Below are 16,602 nucleotides of genomic sequence, written 5' to 3'. Positions count from 1 at the left end.
CACAGATAGCCCATTGTGTAGCTTTCTGCTAAAGTACAAACAACATTTTTCTTTCCATCTTTAGTATAATTAGAATTTCGATAAAATTGTCAAATATTCACTTAGAGATGTTATGAATTTAAGTTGAAAATGTTAAACTTTTGATTTCCTAACTTCATCTTCTAAATTGAATCTCATTTTTTAGACTTACATATGTTTATATGAAAAAAAAAGAATAAAATAAACACTGGCAACAAAGGAAAGACTCAACTTTACACAAACCACCAAGTTGGTCTTTACTACAGTGCTAGCTAGCCTCTTAAGTTATGTTACTAAACGTTGGTGATTGCTGGAGCAAATTATTGGACTATTATGACTATGCTATACTGTGAGGCGAGGGTGGCCCAGTGGTTAGCGTGCTGGACTATGTAGGGCCGTATAATTTGTTTGGTTGGTTTTGCACAAAGCTACTCAAGAGCTATCTGTGCTAACCATCTATACTTTGGAAGCGAAAGACTAGAGGGAAAGTGGCTAGTCAACACCACCCATCATCAATTCTTGGGCTACTCTTTACCGACGAATAGTAGGATTGGCTGTTACGCTATAATGTCCCCACAGCTAAAAGTTGAATATATTTGGCGAAAGATTTCGATCCCACGACCCATAAACTACGGATCAAACGCTTTATGCACTAGGCCTGGCCGTAGGAACCGATATAGCAGATATGGCCATGGTTGTGCCACATCATCCTCCTTTAAAAAATTTATATATATATATATATTACATAAAACAAATGGAGCTGTGATCGACCACTAGTCCTATGGCAAAACTAAACTAAGGAGCTATGCATGGGACCCAAATAAATATGTATTTTTTAATAGAAATACACTGGAAGTAAAAATTTTTGTTTCCTTGATTTTTACACAAATGGTTTTGACGTAACTTTTAATTTTTGATTTTAAATCTAATTGAGTGGGGAAAAAATAAAAAATAGATGCAGCTCTAGATACAATGGATCTACCACCAGATAGCTAAAACATCTGTAAAAGAATATAAGATTATGCATATCTGTTAAGTGATAATAAATAGAATTTAAAACGTCACATTGTGACATAATACACTCATATAGTTTAAAATTATATTAAAATGTAATGATGAGAGAAGTCTGCCTATCAAAGAAACGTTGCTAATTCGTATATTAAGGCCCGAACTAAATTAAACTTGTTTATTAGTTGATTTATTGTTAAAAATCTAATCGTTTGTATTTTATTCAGAATTTAAAAAAGAATTCCACTATTTGATTATACAAGAGTAGCTCATTATCGGCGGTTGGTGCTGTTGACTAGCTCCCTTTTCTATAGTCTATCGGTTCAAAATTTGGAACGGCCAGCACAGATAACTTTCCGTAAACATCCGAAAATAAACAAAGTACAGCGCTATTAAGTTAGACAAACATTCCAGAGCAATATCCAACAATCCCAGATTATCTGTGTCATTGTGTATATTCAAGGACAGATTAACTCACAACTGATACTAACGTGTACAAATCTCTATACCACCCTCTCCACTTGGCTATGACCCCACCAGAGAGCGATAATACAGAGTGGTCGATTTATAAATAACCAAGGTGTTCAAAAAAGTCTGTTGTTTAGTCTGAAGATTATTCAATTTACTAACCTTTTTGCTTAGATGATTAATGATCCTGTAGATGGATTAGACTAGAGATTACATTGCTGATGAATCTTTTTGCTAATTTACTGAATAATTTTTTTGGGATTTAGGCTGAAGATTGCGCAGAAGTGGATAATGCGGATGTTTGCTGGTTATTTATCAGTTGACCAAGTACTTTTACTGTGGGATCGAATTCTAGCATATGATTCTTTACAACTTCTTCCAGGTAAGCCAACTTCCGTCTTTTGTTATTATCTAATGATAGTAACAATACCCAACTGATGAAACAATGCAATAAAATAAAATACAAACGAAAGTAAACTATATTTGATTAGTTATAGTGCAGGTTTACTTTCATTTTCGCTCTAAGTACGTAGCTCTCATCGGAAGTTATTATTATAAATTAATACTTTGTTTCCCAACTTAGAAGTATAATTTTAAAGTCACTTTCGTTTATTTTCCAGCTCAAATTCGGAGAGAGCACTTTTCATTTTGTTACTTTAATAATAACCTGTCAACAAGTTTCTTCTAAAAGTTCTCATTCGTTAAAGAATAGTATTTCTCTGCAAGATAAAATTAGTGCCACGTAATCACGTGCTGTTGCCTACTACGTTCCAGTACTGAGTTTGTTTAATTAATTTTGTTTACAATAACTTTTCGAAGTTCTCTTGTTATATACTTAATAACTCAGCACATAATTATCCTTATTAAAAAGTGAACATGATACCGTAATTAAGTTGTGACACTTAAAATAATACATTGTAGAGTATGTGATCAGATTTATTTATAGGAATTAAATAGTTTTAATTGCGTGTTTTTTAACGAAGTCATCCCTAATAATCAGAAAAGCTATTAAAATCGGTGGTGTGTTTTTGATTTGCTTTTTTCTTTTACTTATTTTACGTCGTGAGTGCATCTCTCCTACAGTGGGTGATTAAGATTTTCGTCATACTTTTTATTATTTAGTACCTCATTATTCCGGAATGGTTGAATATTTACAGCATGTAAACAAACCAGTTTATCATTACTAGACTGCAATATTGTAAATTTCTCTTTGCTATAATTTTTGTTTACTATTTAAGCTCTTTAAGTTGTAACGAATGTAGCTTATCTACACTATTTTAGTGAGCGTGTCTGGTCTGTGAAAAGAATGAAGTCGCAAATAAAGTTCCCTTTTTTTAACAAAAAGTACCTTTTTATCAGTGAACATCTAAGTAATCTTCTAATAACTTTGGATGAGGGATTTTTTTTTATAGTAGCTTTTCCGTCTTTCACTCTAGTTGATCAAGGTAATTACTCCGATTGAGGCTCTCATATTAATTCATTAACTGTGATTTGAATGATGTTCAAATGTGGGCGCCCACAGAAATATTTTAAGGGGGGCAAAACATGTATGTAGGGGGGATCAGCTTTTACAGTGTAGGTCAATAGACGAAGAGAATATGTGTTATGTGTGCTTAAACACAAACAAATTTACAGTTTTAATATAAATTACTACAAATATTTCGTTTAACTTCAATGTTAACTTTACATCACAATACGTGCAATTTTTTTTGTGAAATGTAAGGAGATAAATGCCCCCTCTTGCCCCTTTCTGCGGGCGCCGATGTGTTCAAACTTTTTTCTTCGACTTTGCTTCCTCATGGCTGCTTGGTTAATAGATACCTGTGTCTATCTGACAGTAGTAATAGTTTAATATTGGGCAACTGAGGCAACATTAAGTCCTTGCTTGGAAGAATCCGTATTTAAACCTTATTTAGTTATCTTGTGTTTTATTTCCCCTACTTGTTGTGTTTAGTCATTTTTAAGATCTTGTTGTACAGTTATGTGCTTTACTGATTATCACCTTCAAAACACTTAAATTTGGCGTTGTGTTTCAGTTCTTGCAGTCGCCGTTATGTCCTTCCGAAAAAGTATTTTGTTGACGGCAGAAAATCAAGTCACATTGGAGGTAGGTTGCACTTTCAATAAATATGGTGTTCAGGTTCTTGCAATTTTCTGAGAGTTATTATGCGTTTTCACTCCAGTAATGGACTAGAATATTCGTAATAGGTTTTATGTATAGTTTGAAGGTTGTTGTTACTTTAAACTTGGAAAGTGTTGAAAACTTCGGAGGCTAAGTAAACTGAATGTTTATAAATAGGGTTTAGGTTCCAGAGGGTAAAAATCTAGGGTTTGCATTGTTGTTATTTTTTTAGTGTAGAGCTATACAATTAGCTATGTACACTCTGTCCATCGCGGGGAATCGAACCACGTATTTGGCGTTGTAAGTCCGTAAACTTACCGCTGATATACTGGGGAACGGGCGTTGTTTTAATCTAAGTAAAAATTGATTAGGATAAAAACGTTTTGGCTTAAGATTGTTTGTAATTTACTGGTTAAAAATAATTGAAGATTGAGGACAGGCTACTCGGGCGTGAAGCTGTATTTTTTCTTTTTTTCACAAAGAATGTGTAAGATCTCGAATGTCGTTAGATATTAAACTGCTTTGTATTCTATAAATAGATAAACAAACAGCTCATTACCTTGATAAGTAGTGAATTGAAATATTGTGTAATTGTTTTAATTTTTTATCATGTTTTAAGATAGAAATATGGAAAATATAAATCTATTTTGTTTTTTGTTTAGGCTATGTTGGCGGATGTGTCTACCATCAAAGTCGTCCCGTTATTACAATGGTTATTAACTCGATCAGCGTAGGACTACGTCATTTCAAACATCCTGATTGATCTAGAACTTGTGCCTAATAAACCTTTTTTCCATCACTGCATCTTGTGGTTTCAACCGCCTGGGTACGTTTTGCACTCATATACATCACAATCTTACTCCAGTGAAACAGTTTATTCAATAAGTTAACATGTAGTGTAATTAACTGTTTCCTAGTTCAGCTCCAGCCTAACCCAAATAAACGTAGTGTAGCATGATATCTATTACTACACATTCAGTAAAATCATCTCAATGATATGAAGACATTTATCAAAATGTTGAAAGAAAGAATAAGGTAGGTTTCATATGAGTACCTACATAAAAAAACAAATTTGTATTATTATATATCTTTGTCTCAGGTAGTCTCCTTTAATTATATCTGTTTCTGTAAAGAAGTTAACATTGGCAAAGCTCTCTCTCTTCTTTTCTCTCTCTGAGAATCTTAAGTATAACAAGGCTGCATAGCATCTTCATTGAAATAAGGAGTTAGTCACGAAACCTAACACTTGTTTCCAGATTGATTTATGTAACCACTTATTAAAAAGTTCTTGGTGGACTGGATTATTTGTTACATAGGCCCGGAGTTTTAATTCATTTTCATTTCCTATGCCTGCTTTTTTACATCACGTGTCAGCATGACATAATATTTTGCTTGCAATCTTTATGATTCTTTAAGCACAAAAGTTTACCGAATAAATTACTTTTCAATACATTTCTGAAAAATGTAAACATTTTCTAATCCATAACACATTAATATTGTACATCTTATGAATAAATAATATTCATGTCCCTAGGAGGTGAAATCTGCTACTCCTGTATAGAGTAGACGTATTAGCATGTATAATATTTTTATTTGTTCTCAGTAATGATATGCCGTCTTTTCTTTTTTCTAACAGAATTTATTTGAGGAATGAAATCTTATAACTGGGCTGTTGTAGTTTTATTTAGATTTTATTGAATCAAACTGTCTGTCCAACTATTAACATTCAGTTTTACTGCCATATTCATAGAATTTTAAGGATAAAACATATAGCTTGGTGTAAACAGCAGTTCGTTCTTTTACCATTTATATAATGTTTATTGCACTTGGCCAATATTCTATTTCCTCAAAGTAAGATCTACTGCTTTGCATACTATAAGATAGTAGTATCTTTCCTAAAAACTTAAGTAATCTGACGTATCCCAGAGTTCCTTCCTGTTCATGATCAGAGGTAAAAAAGCATGGGGTACAAGCGCACTGGCGTAAGAAAGTAGTGCACCAGCTGATGGTCAAAAGATGCATAACATGAAGCTAGAACGCCATCTACAAGCAAAGTGCCATGTTCTGTAAGAGGAACGTAGGCCCCTATAAAAAAAAAATCAAACACAAATAAGAATGAAATACGAAGTTAAAGTTTACATACCATTTAAAGAACCGGCGTTTCTGTTGACATAATTTATGTTACTTAAAATAAATTGAACTGACTTCCATACATTTTTTTAAGATTTCGATCTCAAATTTCAATTGATGCAAGTGCACAAGACGTTATTAACACGCAAAAAAAACCTCACATGCTGAAGCTGAAAAAAATAACTTTAATAACAATTATCTTAGTAACGCCGTACCCTTTCACTTTTTATCGGGTGGGATTTTTATCACTATATCGTTTTGTGTAGAAAGGAAAGGTGAGCCAAACCTGCTATACAATATTAAGTAACCTTAAAAACAAATTTACAAACCCTTGAGTATCCTTCGAGTGATCGTCCTTACAACCGCTGGTACAGTTTCCTTGGTGCCATTGTTGTGACGTAACGCTAGAAGAATGTCGCCAATGTTAACTTCAGAAGCATACCTATAAATGTTATATAAAATACATTAATTACTGCTTAACAATAGCTATAGTTTATGATAACAACGTTAATAATATTTATTGGATTTTAAGTCCTTTTTAATTCGTCATATAGTAACCTAAATTAATTTAAGTGTTTGAATAATATTATGCTATTGCGTCTAATTTATTATTCGTGATTATACAGTGGACCAACTGTTTAATGATTATATTACACATTTTGTGTCACCAAGATAGAATTGAAAATATAATCTGTGACTTAGAAGCCTTATGCATTTCTTGATTTGCCGCATCTTCTGCTGTATGCTATAGTTTTGCCTATTTAAGACGCCCTCAGTGGCACAGCAGTATGTCAGTGGACTTACAAAGCTAGAAACCGGGTTTCGATACCCGTAGTGGATAGAGCAAAGATGGACTATTGTGTAGCTTTGTGCTTCAACTACGAACTACCTATTTAAGACTTATCAGCTTGGGTCAGCGTACAAAAGAAATAGAGTATATAATATCCATGGAATTTTTTAAGCCATTTTTAACTCACCATATAGTAACCTAAGTTAATTTAAGCACGTGAATAATATTATGGTATTGCGCCTAATTTATTATTCAGTGTTATACAGTGGACCAACTGTTTAAAGATTATATTAGATTTCATTTCACCCAAAACTGATGAGCCTTGAATAGGGGAAACGGCAGTCCACAGCAGGCAATGTGGCGTATCAAGGAATGCAACAGATTCAGTTATCAATATTACCTATGTTGAAATGAAAAGAAATATGTAACATAATAATTAAACAGTTGGTTCACTTTATAATGGCAAATAGTAAATTAGATGCAATGCTATAATATTATTCACACACCTAAATTAATTTAGGTTATTATATGTTGAATTACAAAGGACTAAAATCCCATAAGTATTATGTACACATCACAATTATAACCAGCCTGACTGTATTTTTTGTTGTTGCCCGCTGACCCAGCGAATAGGCGAAACTGCATTCCATAGCAGAGGATGCTGCGAACCAAAGAATACATTAGGCCTGTACGTCACAGATTAAATTTACAATTTTACATTTCATAAAATCAAAATAAATTTGTAATGTAATCATTAGAGAAGGTGTAATTATTATACGATAACTACTTACTCGTCATTACGTTTAAACATAACAATATACATTTAGAAATAAAAATAGATGTTATACATACAGTAAGAAATGTGCCTCGATACGTATTAAATATGTTATATATAACTTATTGAATATCTTATAAAAATGCATCAAAAAACTTAACTTAGATGTAGTTTGACTAGACTATAGCACGTGACTGAAAGCTTTTCTTGGTTTGTAGTTAAGCACAAAACTGCACAATGGGCTATCTATACTGTGCTCACCACTGGTATCGAAACCCGGTTTCTAGAGTTATATGTCTACAGACTTGCTGCTGTGTCTCTAGGGGACTGACTGAAAACAAAGTAACTTAGGAATACAAATCTACGTATGAATTCACCAGAAGAAAGCTTTTTTGTTTCTATATTAACGGTTTATAAGTTTTTATTTCTTTACACAAGAAATTTTTATTTTTGAAATAATATTTTTTTGGTGACGACTGGGATTACAGTTTCTAAATTAGATTCGTTTTTAATACAAGAAAGCAGTCCTATCAGATAATATGCTTTGCGCTATGTTTAAGCTTATAGCCTTCCTATAACACAATATGTATATTACGTTTCCCTTGGTTTCTTTGTTTTTGTTTTTATAATTTGTATTCAGCTTCGGAAATAGTCTAGAAAAAGAAAAGATACAGACTGCATTGTTATTTTAATATAAGTTTAGAACTCCACTTAGTACTAAGAACTTGATGAAATGAGTGGATAAACCATTTTATTTTGCCACTAAAATCTTTTTTAGAAAATACCTACTGTTGTTTCGCTTTAATATTTTATCTTTAGTTAGCAAGAAATGTATTTTTATCATTCACTAGGGATAAAAAATGCTTCTAAGTGCGATTTTTTTCCCATTCTTCTACGTAGACAAAAATGTGTGTACATACTAAAAACTCTACACATGCACAATATATAAATATGAACTAATAAAATTTCCTTATTTTAGAACACAAAACATATTTAAAGTAATAATAAATTTGTAACATTTATACACTTACGAAGTTGTCTGAAATTGTTAATGCTTTTGTTATCAGCGAAGAAGATATCTCCTTTGGCCACTATAATATCTGACGATTAACAAGTAAAATTCACAAATAGGACCAAGTAAAAAAAATACACGTTTAACGTCTTCGCCCGCTTCCTTTTTTGCAGCCTCATCCTCTTTTTTTGACAATATGTTTTTCTTTTTTTTTAATTGTGACTTTTCTATCATACAAAGAAACAAAGAAGACTTCTGAATAAAAAATGAGGTGATCACAGTTGATTCAATTTGCCCATTTTCTTTATTTGTCATAAATTCTGTATCGTTTTGATGAAAAAATGAAACAAAGAAGACTTCTGTTTGACATAGACCCTTTGAAAACAAGCAACAGTCATGAAAAAATGGGTGCAAACATTCTTTCAAAGAGGTCATTTAAAAATATAAAAAAGAACCTCCTTTCTTTTTCTAAAACTCAGAGCATTAAGCATATTTTTTTTATTTTCTTTTTACTTAGCTTAATACGGTTGTAAAAACTTGTAAGCCATTAAAGTTTGGACAAAATCTTACCAAAACGATTTACGTTTGGAATACGGTTTACTTAACTACCCATTCAAGCCGTCTCCAACCCTTATTTTCTAAAAGTTGGGTTCCTTGTCATCAAATTATAAACCATTAACTTGTCAAGAGCTAGTACTACAAATAAATCTATACAAATGTAAGTATAAAAGGTAATTCCTGTAAAAATTATTTTTATACAACAGCTCTGAACATTCAAAACCAAAAGAAATACCTGGTAGCTCCGGTTTTAGACGTTTTATTGTGAATAACAAAAACCAGATGACTACTGGATAATCTAATAGATGCGTCAGCAGATGTCGCTAGTTCCAGATATTCGGCATTTCCTCGTGGACGGCGATCAAGAAACGCTACTACTTTGCTGAATGTCACTGTACCATCATCTGTCACTGAGAAAATTGAAAAAGGGGAGTTGAACAATAATAATTGAAATAATTTTTTAGAAAGGGAACTAATAATTCATGAAGCTTTTATTTTATGAGTTAAATTGTTAGTTTAATTTCAGTTTTGTTTTTCTCAGTTTCAGAGTATTTACTAAACTCAATCACAGTTTACATATATACTTGCTATGATCGCTTTGACACCATTTTGTTACGATCGCGGTATACTTGCACTTCGCTTTTCGTTCTTATGTTTATCCATATTATTTAGGTTGTACTTATTACTCTCAGGAATTGACTGATATCAATGTAAACATAACAAATTGCTGTTTATTACTATAATCAAGAACATGTAGAATTTAAAACTAGGTTTTGTTTCTTACTGGCAGTATTTTATTTTCTTCCTTCGCCTCTTTTAGTGTATTCGTTCTCTCACATGTTCCGGTCTTCTTTTTTTTCGTTTGAACCCCTGTCTTTTATAATCATTCTCAAACCCACTCCGAACAGGTCCTTTTCTTTTTGACTGTGCACAATTCTTTTCAGTAAATCGTATTACAATGTTTCATAACCATAGGGATCCCATAATCTCCTCATCGGCTGAACAAGAAAGGCGGCCGCTTACTTTAATCACTTTCGATTGACTTGTAGTGCTATAATCCCATAATCTCTTATGGACTGACCAAAACCCTGCCCTTTTCTCACCTCTCTTTTTCTCACACCTAGCTTCATATCAATGCTTAACCGCAAAATGAGCATTTCATTTTGATTATTATCGCCACGACTTTCTATGTTTATTTACAAATTCATTTGTTTAAAGAAGAAGGAGCACAAGAAGCATGGAAGTATCCAAATAACACGCAGAGGTATTCAGGAACCACCTTGGTAGATATTTTGCAGCAAGCCGAGTACAGTATTATGCATGTAGCTGCTTTCAAAGTGTTCCTGTCTGCTCATCTTACTGCTGACTATCGTGATGCTTCGACCTTACTTAGAGAATCGCACGTGAAATCATTCGTATCTCAGTTGAAAGCTAAACATAAAAGGTTGACAATTGCTTAATTAATGATGCTGAGAATGTGGCGTTATTGATATATATTTGATTTACTCCCAGCGGGTAGACCTTAGTACTAGCTAGTATGAACACTTGAGGATGATATATTTCACTTTAGAATTTATTAATTAACAAATGAAAACTTGTCTCGAAAAGATACGTCCAAAACTACTCTCGTTGAGAGTTTCCGAATTGAACTTACTTTTAATATTCAACAAATTGTAGTGCAAAGACAACCCTTGGCTCCTGAGGGACTTGTTAATATTATTTTTAACTTTAGAAAACAGTAACATTTGTAACAAAATCATAATTTTTAAGCACATTCAAAGTTAATCAACGTAAAATATATATACATGAACAAACAAACATTTTCCGGAATTGAAAATTTTCTACACTTGTTACTGAATTTCATTAGACCAACAGGAAGACAATATTCCGAGAGACAATTCACCACATTCACATATAAATGTTAATATATTTGCTGAAATGATTTCCAAAAATCTCGTATTTGATATCAAGAGGTATATGAGCATGTTAGAGCACGACCTCGAAAACATTACGGAAAAGCCACTTATTATGGAAATACAATGAACACTTTAATGCAGTGACAGTGGTCCGTGATGCATTGCGATTTCTTAGTTAATTCCACGTAAAGTAGTGAAATGCATTTGCATTGTGAGCATAAAGTTAAGTTACTTATTTTACACATAAGAACACATGTACAGTACATTAGGGAGGATAAGGAAAATGGAATAATTATTTTTATAACAAAGATAATCTTTCAATCTACCCGTTGAACTGAACGGAAAATTAACAAATATTTGTTAAAGTACATTAAAAGTGCTTCTTCATTTTTCAAGTATAGAAATAAACATCTCATTATTGTTCACACAACTTTCAATAAGTATCTAATTATTGTTCACACAACTTTCAATAAACATCTCATTATTGTTCACACAGCTTTCAATAAACATCTCATTATTGTTCGCACAACTTTCAATAAATATGTAATTATTATTCACACAACTTTCAATAAGTATCTAATTATTGTTCACACAACTTTCAATAAACATCTCATTATTGTTCACACAGCTTTCAATAAACATCTCATTATTGTTCACACAACTTTAAATAAACATCTAATTATTGTTCACACAACTTTCAATAAACATCTCATTATTGTTCACACAGCTTTCAATAAACATCTCATTATTGTTCACACAACTTTCAATAAACATCTAATTATTGTTCACACAACTTTCAATGCTTTGGGTTGAAAGTATTCTACTTTTCTTGTTTATTCAAGTATTTTCATTCTGCATCCTTTGTTAGCATTTTTGGGTAGAAAGCTAAAACTTACTGTATTACAAAACTTGTTCCATATAACGGAACATGAGTTTTATAAGGCGCTCTCTAGTAAAATGTTTATCCTTGTAAAATTGCATCCAACGTGTGACATGTAACAAAATCGCATGAATTTATAGTATATATTTTTTAATTAACGTTCTCTGTATTATAATCTCTTATTCAAAATCAAGAGTTCCTCAAAAGGTACAAGGTACTATAACATTTCATAATCTGTAACGAAACTCCAATCCTTCAGCTTGTAATAAGAGACTTTATACTAATAATACAAAATTATGATGGGCGTTGTCATAGCAACTAATCCGCTGGTCGTATAGGAAGTATCTTATATATTATAATTTATTGCTGGTTCATATTACATCACATATTTTAATAGTTCATTTGATACTGTAACCTCAGAAACAAAGCATTTCTTTTTGTTAGTGAAGTTTGTTTCGATTTCATCATAAGTATAGCCTGACTCATTTTCGTTAATGATAAATAAGGAGACCTGAAACAATAATAACTGTCTTTAATTTTTCTATCGTTATTTCTAAATACATGTATATATAACTATAAGCATTTGCCCAGGTAAAAAAAATGCGTAAAAAGAAACTTATAAACGATAAGTGGGTGCATTTAAAAGTTTATTGGATATGTTAGCTTTCACTTTACTTTTATGCCGTACGACTACCATTAACAAGAGAACTGTGTAGCAGGAAAATCATTTCACAAAAGGCTTGGGGGGGGGGGGATGGGTGCAAAGAAGGCTGACCTCGCGTGGGGCACCCAATTCAGCTGTAGACCCAATGCTGTGGCATAATTTGCGTATATGGGTTAATCCGTCCTGACTATAAATTTCTCTCAGAAACTGCCATCTGGGGTCCTCTCCAGAATTTAAGGACGACCTTGTCGCCCCCAACAAATTATGTCTTTCCTCCGTAGGCGAGAAAAGTACGTGGTTTCGACTGTTAAAATAGTGCCTTACTAGTTAGCACTTAACTCAACTGGTAGTAACGCTATCTGACATGCGGGTTTAGATTATCACAAGTACAAAATTAAAAAAGAAAAGTGTGGCACTCTTCAAATTAAAATATGTTTATTGACGAATTTGAAAACAACATTTCAGACAACCCTTCCTCAGGTTTGCAGTGAAAACAAAACAGTTTTTATAAGAGATAGAGTTTAAGTAGTTACTTGCGAAGTAGTTACATGGACAGACAACAGACAGTATTATTATATTTATACAGATATCCAAAGCAGACGTTTCAAAATAGACTGATTTTTTTTATTTTTTTTTTTACCTATAAAAATCCAAAGGGCGTCCAACCAGCTTCTAAACCACAAATAAGGTTGGCTGCCCCCTATTAAACTCTGAAATGGCGCTCCTGGTATAAGTAGCTTCTTGGAGTTGTTTCCGTTTGAATATTTCTGATGTATGTTATACGGATAGCTAATATCTTACAAATACACATACCATAATGTTTATGTGTGTCGACTGTCTTAACTTTGACTGTCAATGACAGCAACTTAGATGATTAATACATGAGGAAAGTTAACAAAAAAGATCTAAGTTGCTGTCACAGTTTATAGCACATTTGTGTTGTGAGCTTGTTAGAATATTTTATTTTTTCCATTACCAATAAAAGTGGAAAGCATCCTACCTGTTAAAACTCGCTGTCCACTTCTAAGTTCATTCATAGGGATCACATTATTGGTTTCCGTGAAAACAGTGGCTACAGCAGGAAAACAAGGTCCCTGTGCGCAGTCGCAGCAAAAGGTGCGGTGAGTCATCTTGCTACGACAGTAACACAAATTATGCATTCCACACTGAATTCCAAATGCTTTTCTTTCCTGGACATACAAATCAGTTGTTATTGATTATTTTTAGCTCCACAGCTATAGTTCTTATCATTTCAACAGTAGAACATTGATAGAGTAAAAAAAAAAGTTATCAGTTTTTCAAATCATCTACTTTTCTAGAAACTTCAACATGGCCGATTTTTACGCTAAAAGAAAATAAGAGATGAAATACAAAGTGTGAATAAAATGTCAAAGAAAGAAAAAAAATTAACGTAAAACAGGAAGGAAATAACAATTTATAAAAGAGAAAATTAAGATGACGTAAGAACATGTAAGGAAAAAAATTAGAAGATCAAGAAATACGTAGTTTCAAATATGGAAGCAAAAAGGTGATGAAATAGTAAAAAAGTATATTAACATCGTTTCTCAAAATGTTTTCGAAACTTATTTTGTGGAATAGCTCGCTTTGAAGTCGTTAACAAAAATCTTTGTTACTTTACACGTTGTTAGTTTTACTTGAAAACGTATATCAAAAATCTAAAAGTGCAAGTCTGACATATTTGTTCAAAATTACGTATTTCACATCAACATTGGCTAAAATTTACATTCAAAAACAAGCAATTACATATTCAAACATTTTAAGAGCACAATCGTAAAACAGTAACTTTTTCTTATAAAATTATTACAAAGAGGTAAGAAATAAGTAATAAGAAATTCACAAAAATGTTTACATTACCCTGTCAAATTGTAAGATATTCTCATCGTTTCTGGAAACGTCTACAATTTCAGATAATGTCATTTCATCTGCGAAGAACAAATGCTTGTACATTTTGATGCTGAAGATGACAACTTAAAACTACTTCAAGAATAAAGTTAGCATTGTATTTGGTAATGTTGTTAGATACCTGATATATTTATTGTGCTATTCGATACTGTGTTATGCTTGGCATGGTTGTTACATGTTTGCTACACTTATTGTACTATTGGAGACTGGCGTTACGAACTGTATTTCATCAGAAGGAAAGGGCTGACATCATTAGGTAACAGAAATGAACAGGTGTGAATGATAAAAATCTAGCAGAGGCAGACTTAAGACGAACACACATGAAACTGTGTACTACCCGTTTAAAAACCATGAGTGTGCTTTATTTATGATTGTTTGTTTGTTTTTAATTATGCACAAAGCTACACAAGGGCTATCTGTGCTCTGCCCACCACGGGTATCGAAACCCGGTTTCTAGCGTTGTAAGTCCGCAGACATACCGCTGTGCCACTGGGGGGCGCTTTATTTATGAGTGAATAGTCTTAGGTGAGAACCTCAAGATAAATTGACATTGCTCATTGAAGTTTATAAAGAAATATATATCTGTCTGTGTACTAGATATTATTTTTCTCTTGCATATATTTATGTACTTAGCTATTCAGGGGTTTCAAAAAGGTATATTGTCTCAAACATAGCAACTCGTCCATAAATAAGAATATATTCGTAAGTACATACCCCCGGGGTGCCAAGATATCTCTTCTAAATCGTGCAACAATACCCGGTCATGTGACCTCTTTGTTCCATACTGTATATATATATCTGTGTTAGTATAAACTCTTTGTACCTGATGATGACAAAATCTTGTTGAAACGTTGCACCTTTGCTGTTATGTTAAACTCATATTGAATTTTTTCTTCATTACCCATTCAAGCCTTCTCCAAGCATTATTTGTAGTCTATACAAGTTACAACCAATGTACTGTAGAACAAGATCGTGTTTCTAACTTTGTCTTATTGATGAAAATGTTTTGTAAAGCCAAGTTTTTATTTTTCAGGTGTCCGTTTTGTTGGTTTAGAGTAGGGTTGTTTTGTTCAATTAAGACGGATTCCTTGATTTTTCGTTTGTTTATGTTTGGTTCTTTGTTTAAAAGCACTGTGTTTTTAATAGATATACTATGGTTTTTTTTGAGTTACAATGGTGGAAAACATGGGACCGTTTTTTATTGTGTTCTGTGAATCTGGTTTCCAATTTTCTTCCTGTTTCTCCGATTAATAATTTTGGGCCATACTTTGTCCCATATTGTATATATATATATCTGTGTTGGTGTAAACTACTTGTACCTGATGATGACAAAACCTTGTCGAAACTTTGTACATTTGCTATTATGTTAAACTTATCTTAAAGTTTTTCTTCATTACCCATTCATTCCAAGCATTATATGTATATATATGTGTGTGTTTGTAATTCTTAAGGCCAAGATTGATTTATTTTTCGTTTTATGAATTACGTTTTTCGATTTCAAAATTTTGATTTCCGAAGAAAATGTGCATTTTTATATTTTTTTTATTTCTGACGCGGAATTTCATGTTTTCGAGAAAAAAAATAATAATGTGATTTCTCCTCTTTTTTTTTTTGTAATTACCGAGGCGGAATTTTACTCGTTAAAACAACAATCGAAAGTAGTACGGTATAAAATGTTCGAACATTGTGGCAACACGTATACCGTAATACTTCGATGTTTTATCTACAAACGTGCACAACAATCTTGAGCGCATATTTTTCATAACGCTGTTTCGCAAAATTAAAAAAACAACAAAAAAAAACAATCAATTACAGTATTTTTCACTGCCCGGAGCGGATAAAACAGTAGTGCGTCTCGCGAGTAGCATACAAAATGGCGGTATGGATCTCAGTAATTATAAGGAAAACTTAGATATTGTGAGACATTCATTACAAAAAATAATCTAGATGTAACCATTGGTGATTTGATAGGTGACTGAATAAAAATGAGAATGTCGCGGTTAGGGGTTTCAAATACCTAATATACATGCACGCTAGTAACTGATGGCACAATATACCTAATATACATGCACGCTAGTAACTGATGGCACAATATACCTAATATACATGCACGCTAGTAACTGATGGCACAATATACCTAATATACATGCACGCTAGTAACTGATGGCACAATATTATCTTTATTTCCTTCGACCCCTAGTTTCATTGGAAAAGTTGCGTAAAACTAAAACTAAAAATTCTGACCTAATCTCAGGACTCGATAAATGACTGAAATAAATTAGCATTTCGCGATTTTACCATGTCAAAATTATAAAACACCGAAATTAAATGTGATGTT

At 32.6% G+C, this 16,602-nt stretch overlaps 2 protein-coding genes across 2 annotated transcripts in view; one reads left to right on the top strand and one right to left on the bottom strand.

The window, feature by feature from the left end:
* LOC106461698 (TBC1 domain family member 19-like) overlaps positions 1–4,386 on the top strand; it is a 67,548-nt gene extending 63,162 nt beyond the window's left edge. Inside the window, exons 14-16 of the mRNA XM_022388717.1 lie at positions 1,761–1,876; positions 3,531–3,601; positions 4,279–4,386. Coding sequence (XP_022244425.1) covers positions 1,761–1,876; positions 3,531–3,601; positions 4,279–4,350 — 259 coding nt within the window. The 3' untranslated portion in view covers positions 4,351–4,386. The remainder of the gene's footprint in view (positions 1–1,760; positions 1,877–3,530; positions 3,602–4,278) is intronic.
* A 1,175-nt stretch (positions 4,387–5,561) lies between these two features.
* On the bottom strand, positions 5,562–14,309 carry LOC111086312 (indian hedgehog protein-like). Its single transcript, XM_022388721.1, has 5 exons — positions 14,217–14,309; positions 13,342–13,531; positions 9,117–9,291; positions 6,076–6,188; positions 5,562–5,701 (listed from the first exon to the last, which is right to left on the bottom strand). The coding sequence occupies exons 1-5, from the start codon at positions 14,307–14,309 to the stop codon at positions 5,562–5,564; spliced, it is 711 nt and encodes a 236-aa protein (XP_022244429.1).
* Positions 14,310–16,602: the final 2,293 nt, after the last annotated feature.

Source organism: Limulus polyphemus, unplaced genomic scaffold (genome assembly GCF_000517525.1).
Source record: "Limulus polyphemus unplaced genomic scaffold, Limulus_polyphemus-2.1.2 Scaffold1013, whole genome shotgun sequence".
NCBI lineage: Eukaryota > Metazoa > Arthropoda > Merostomata > Xiphosura > Limulidae > Limulus > Limulus polyphemus.
This window is presented reverse-complemented; position numbering and strand designations above follow the sequence as displayed.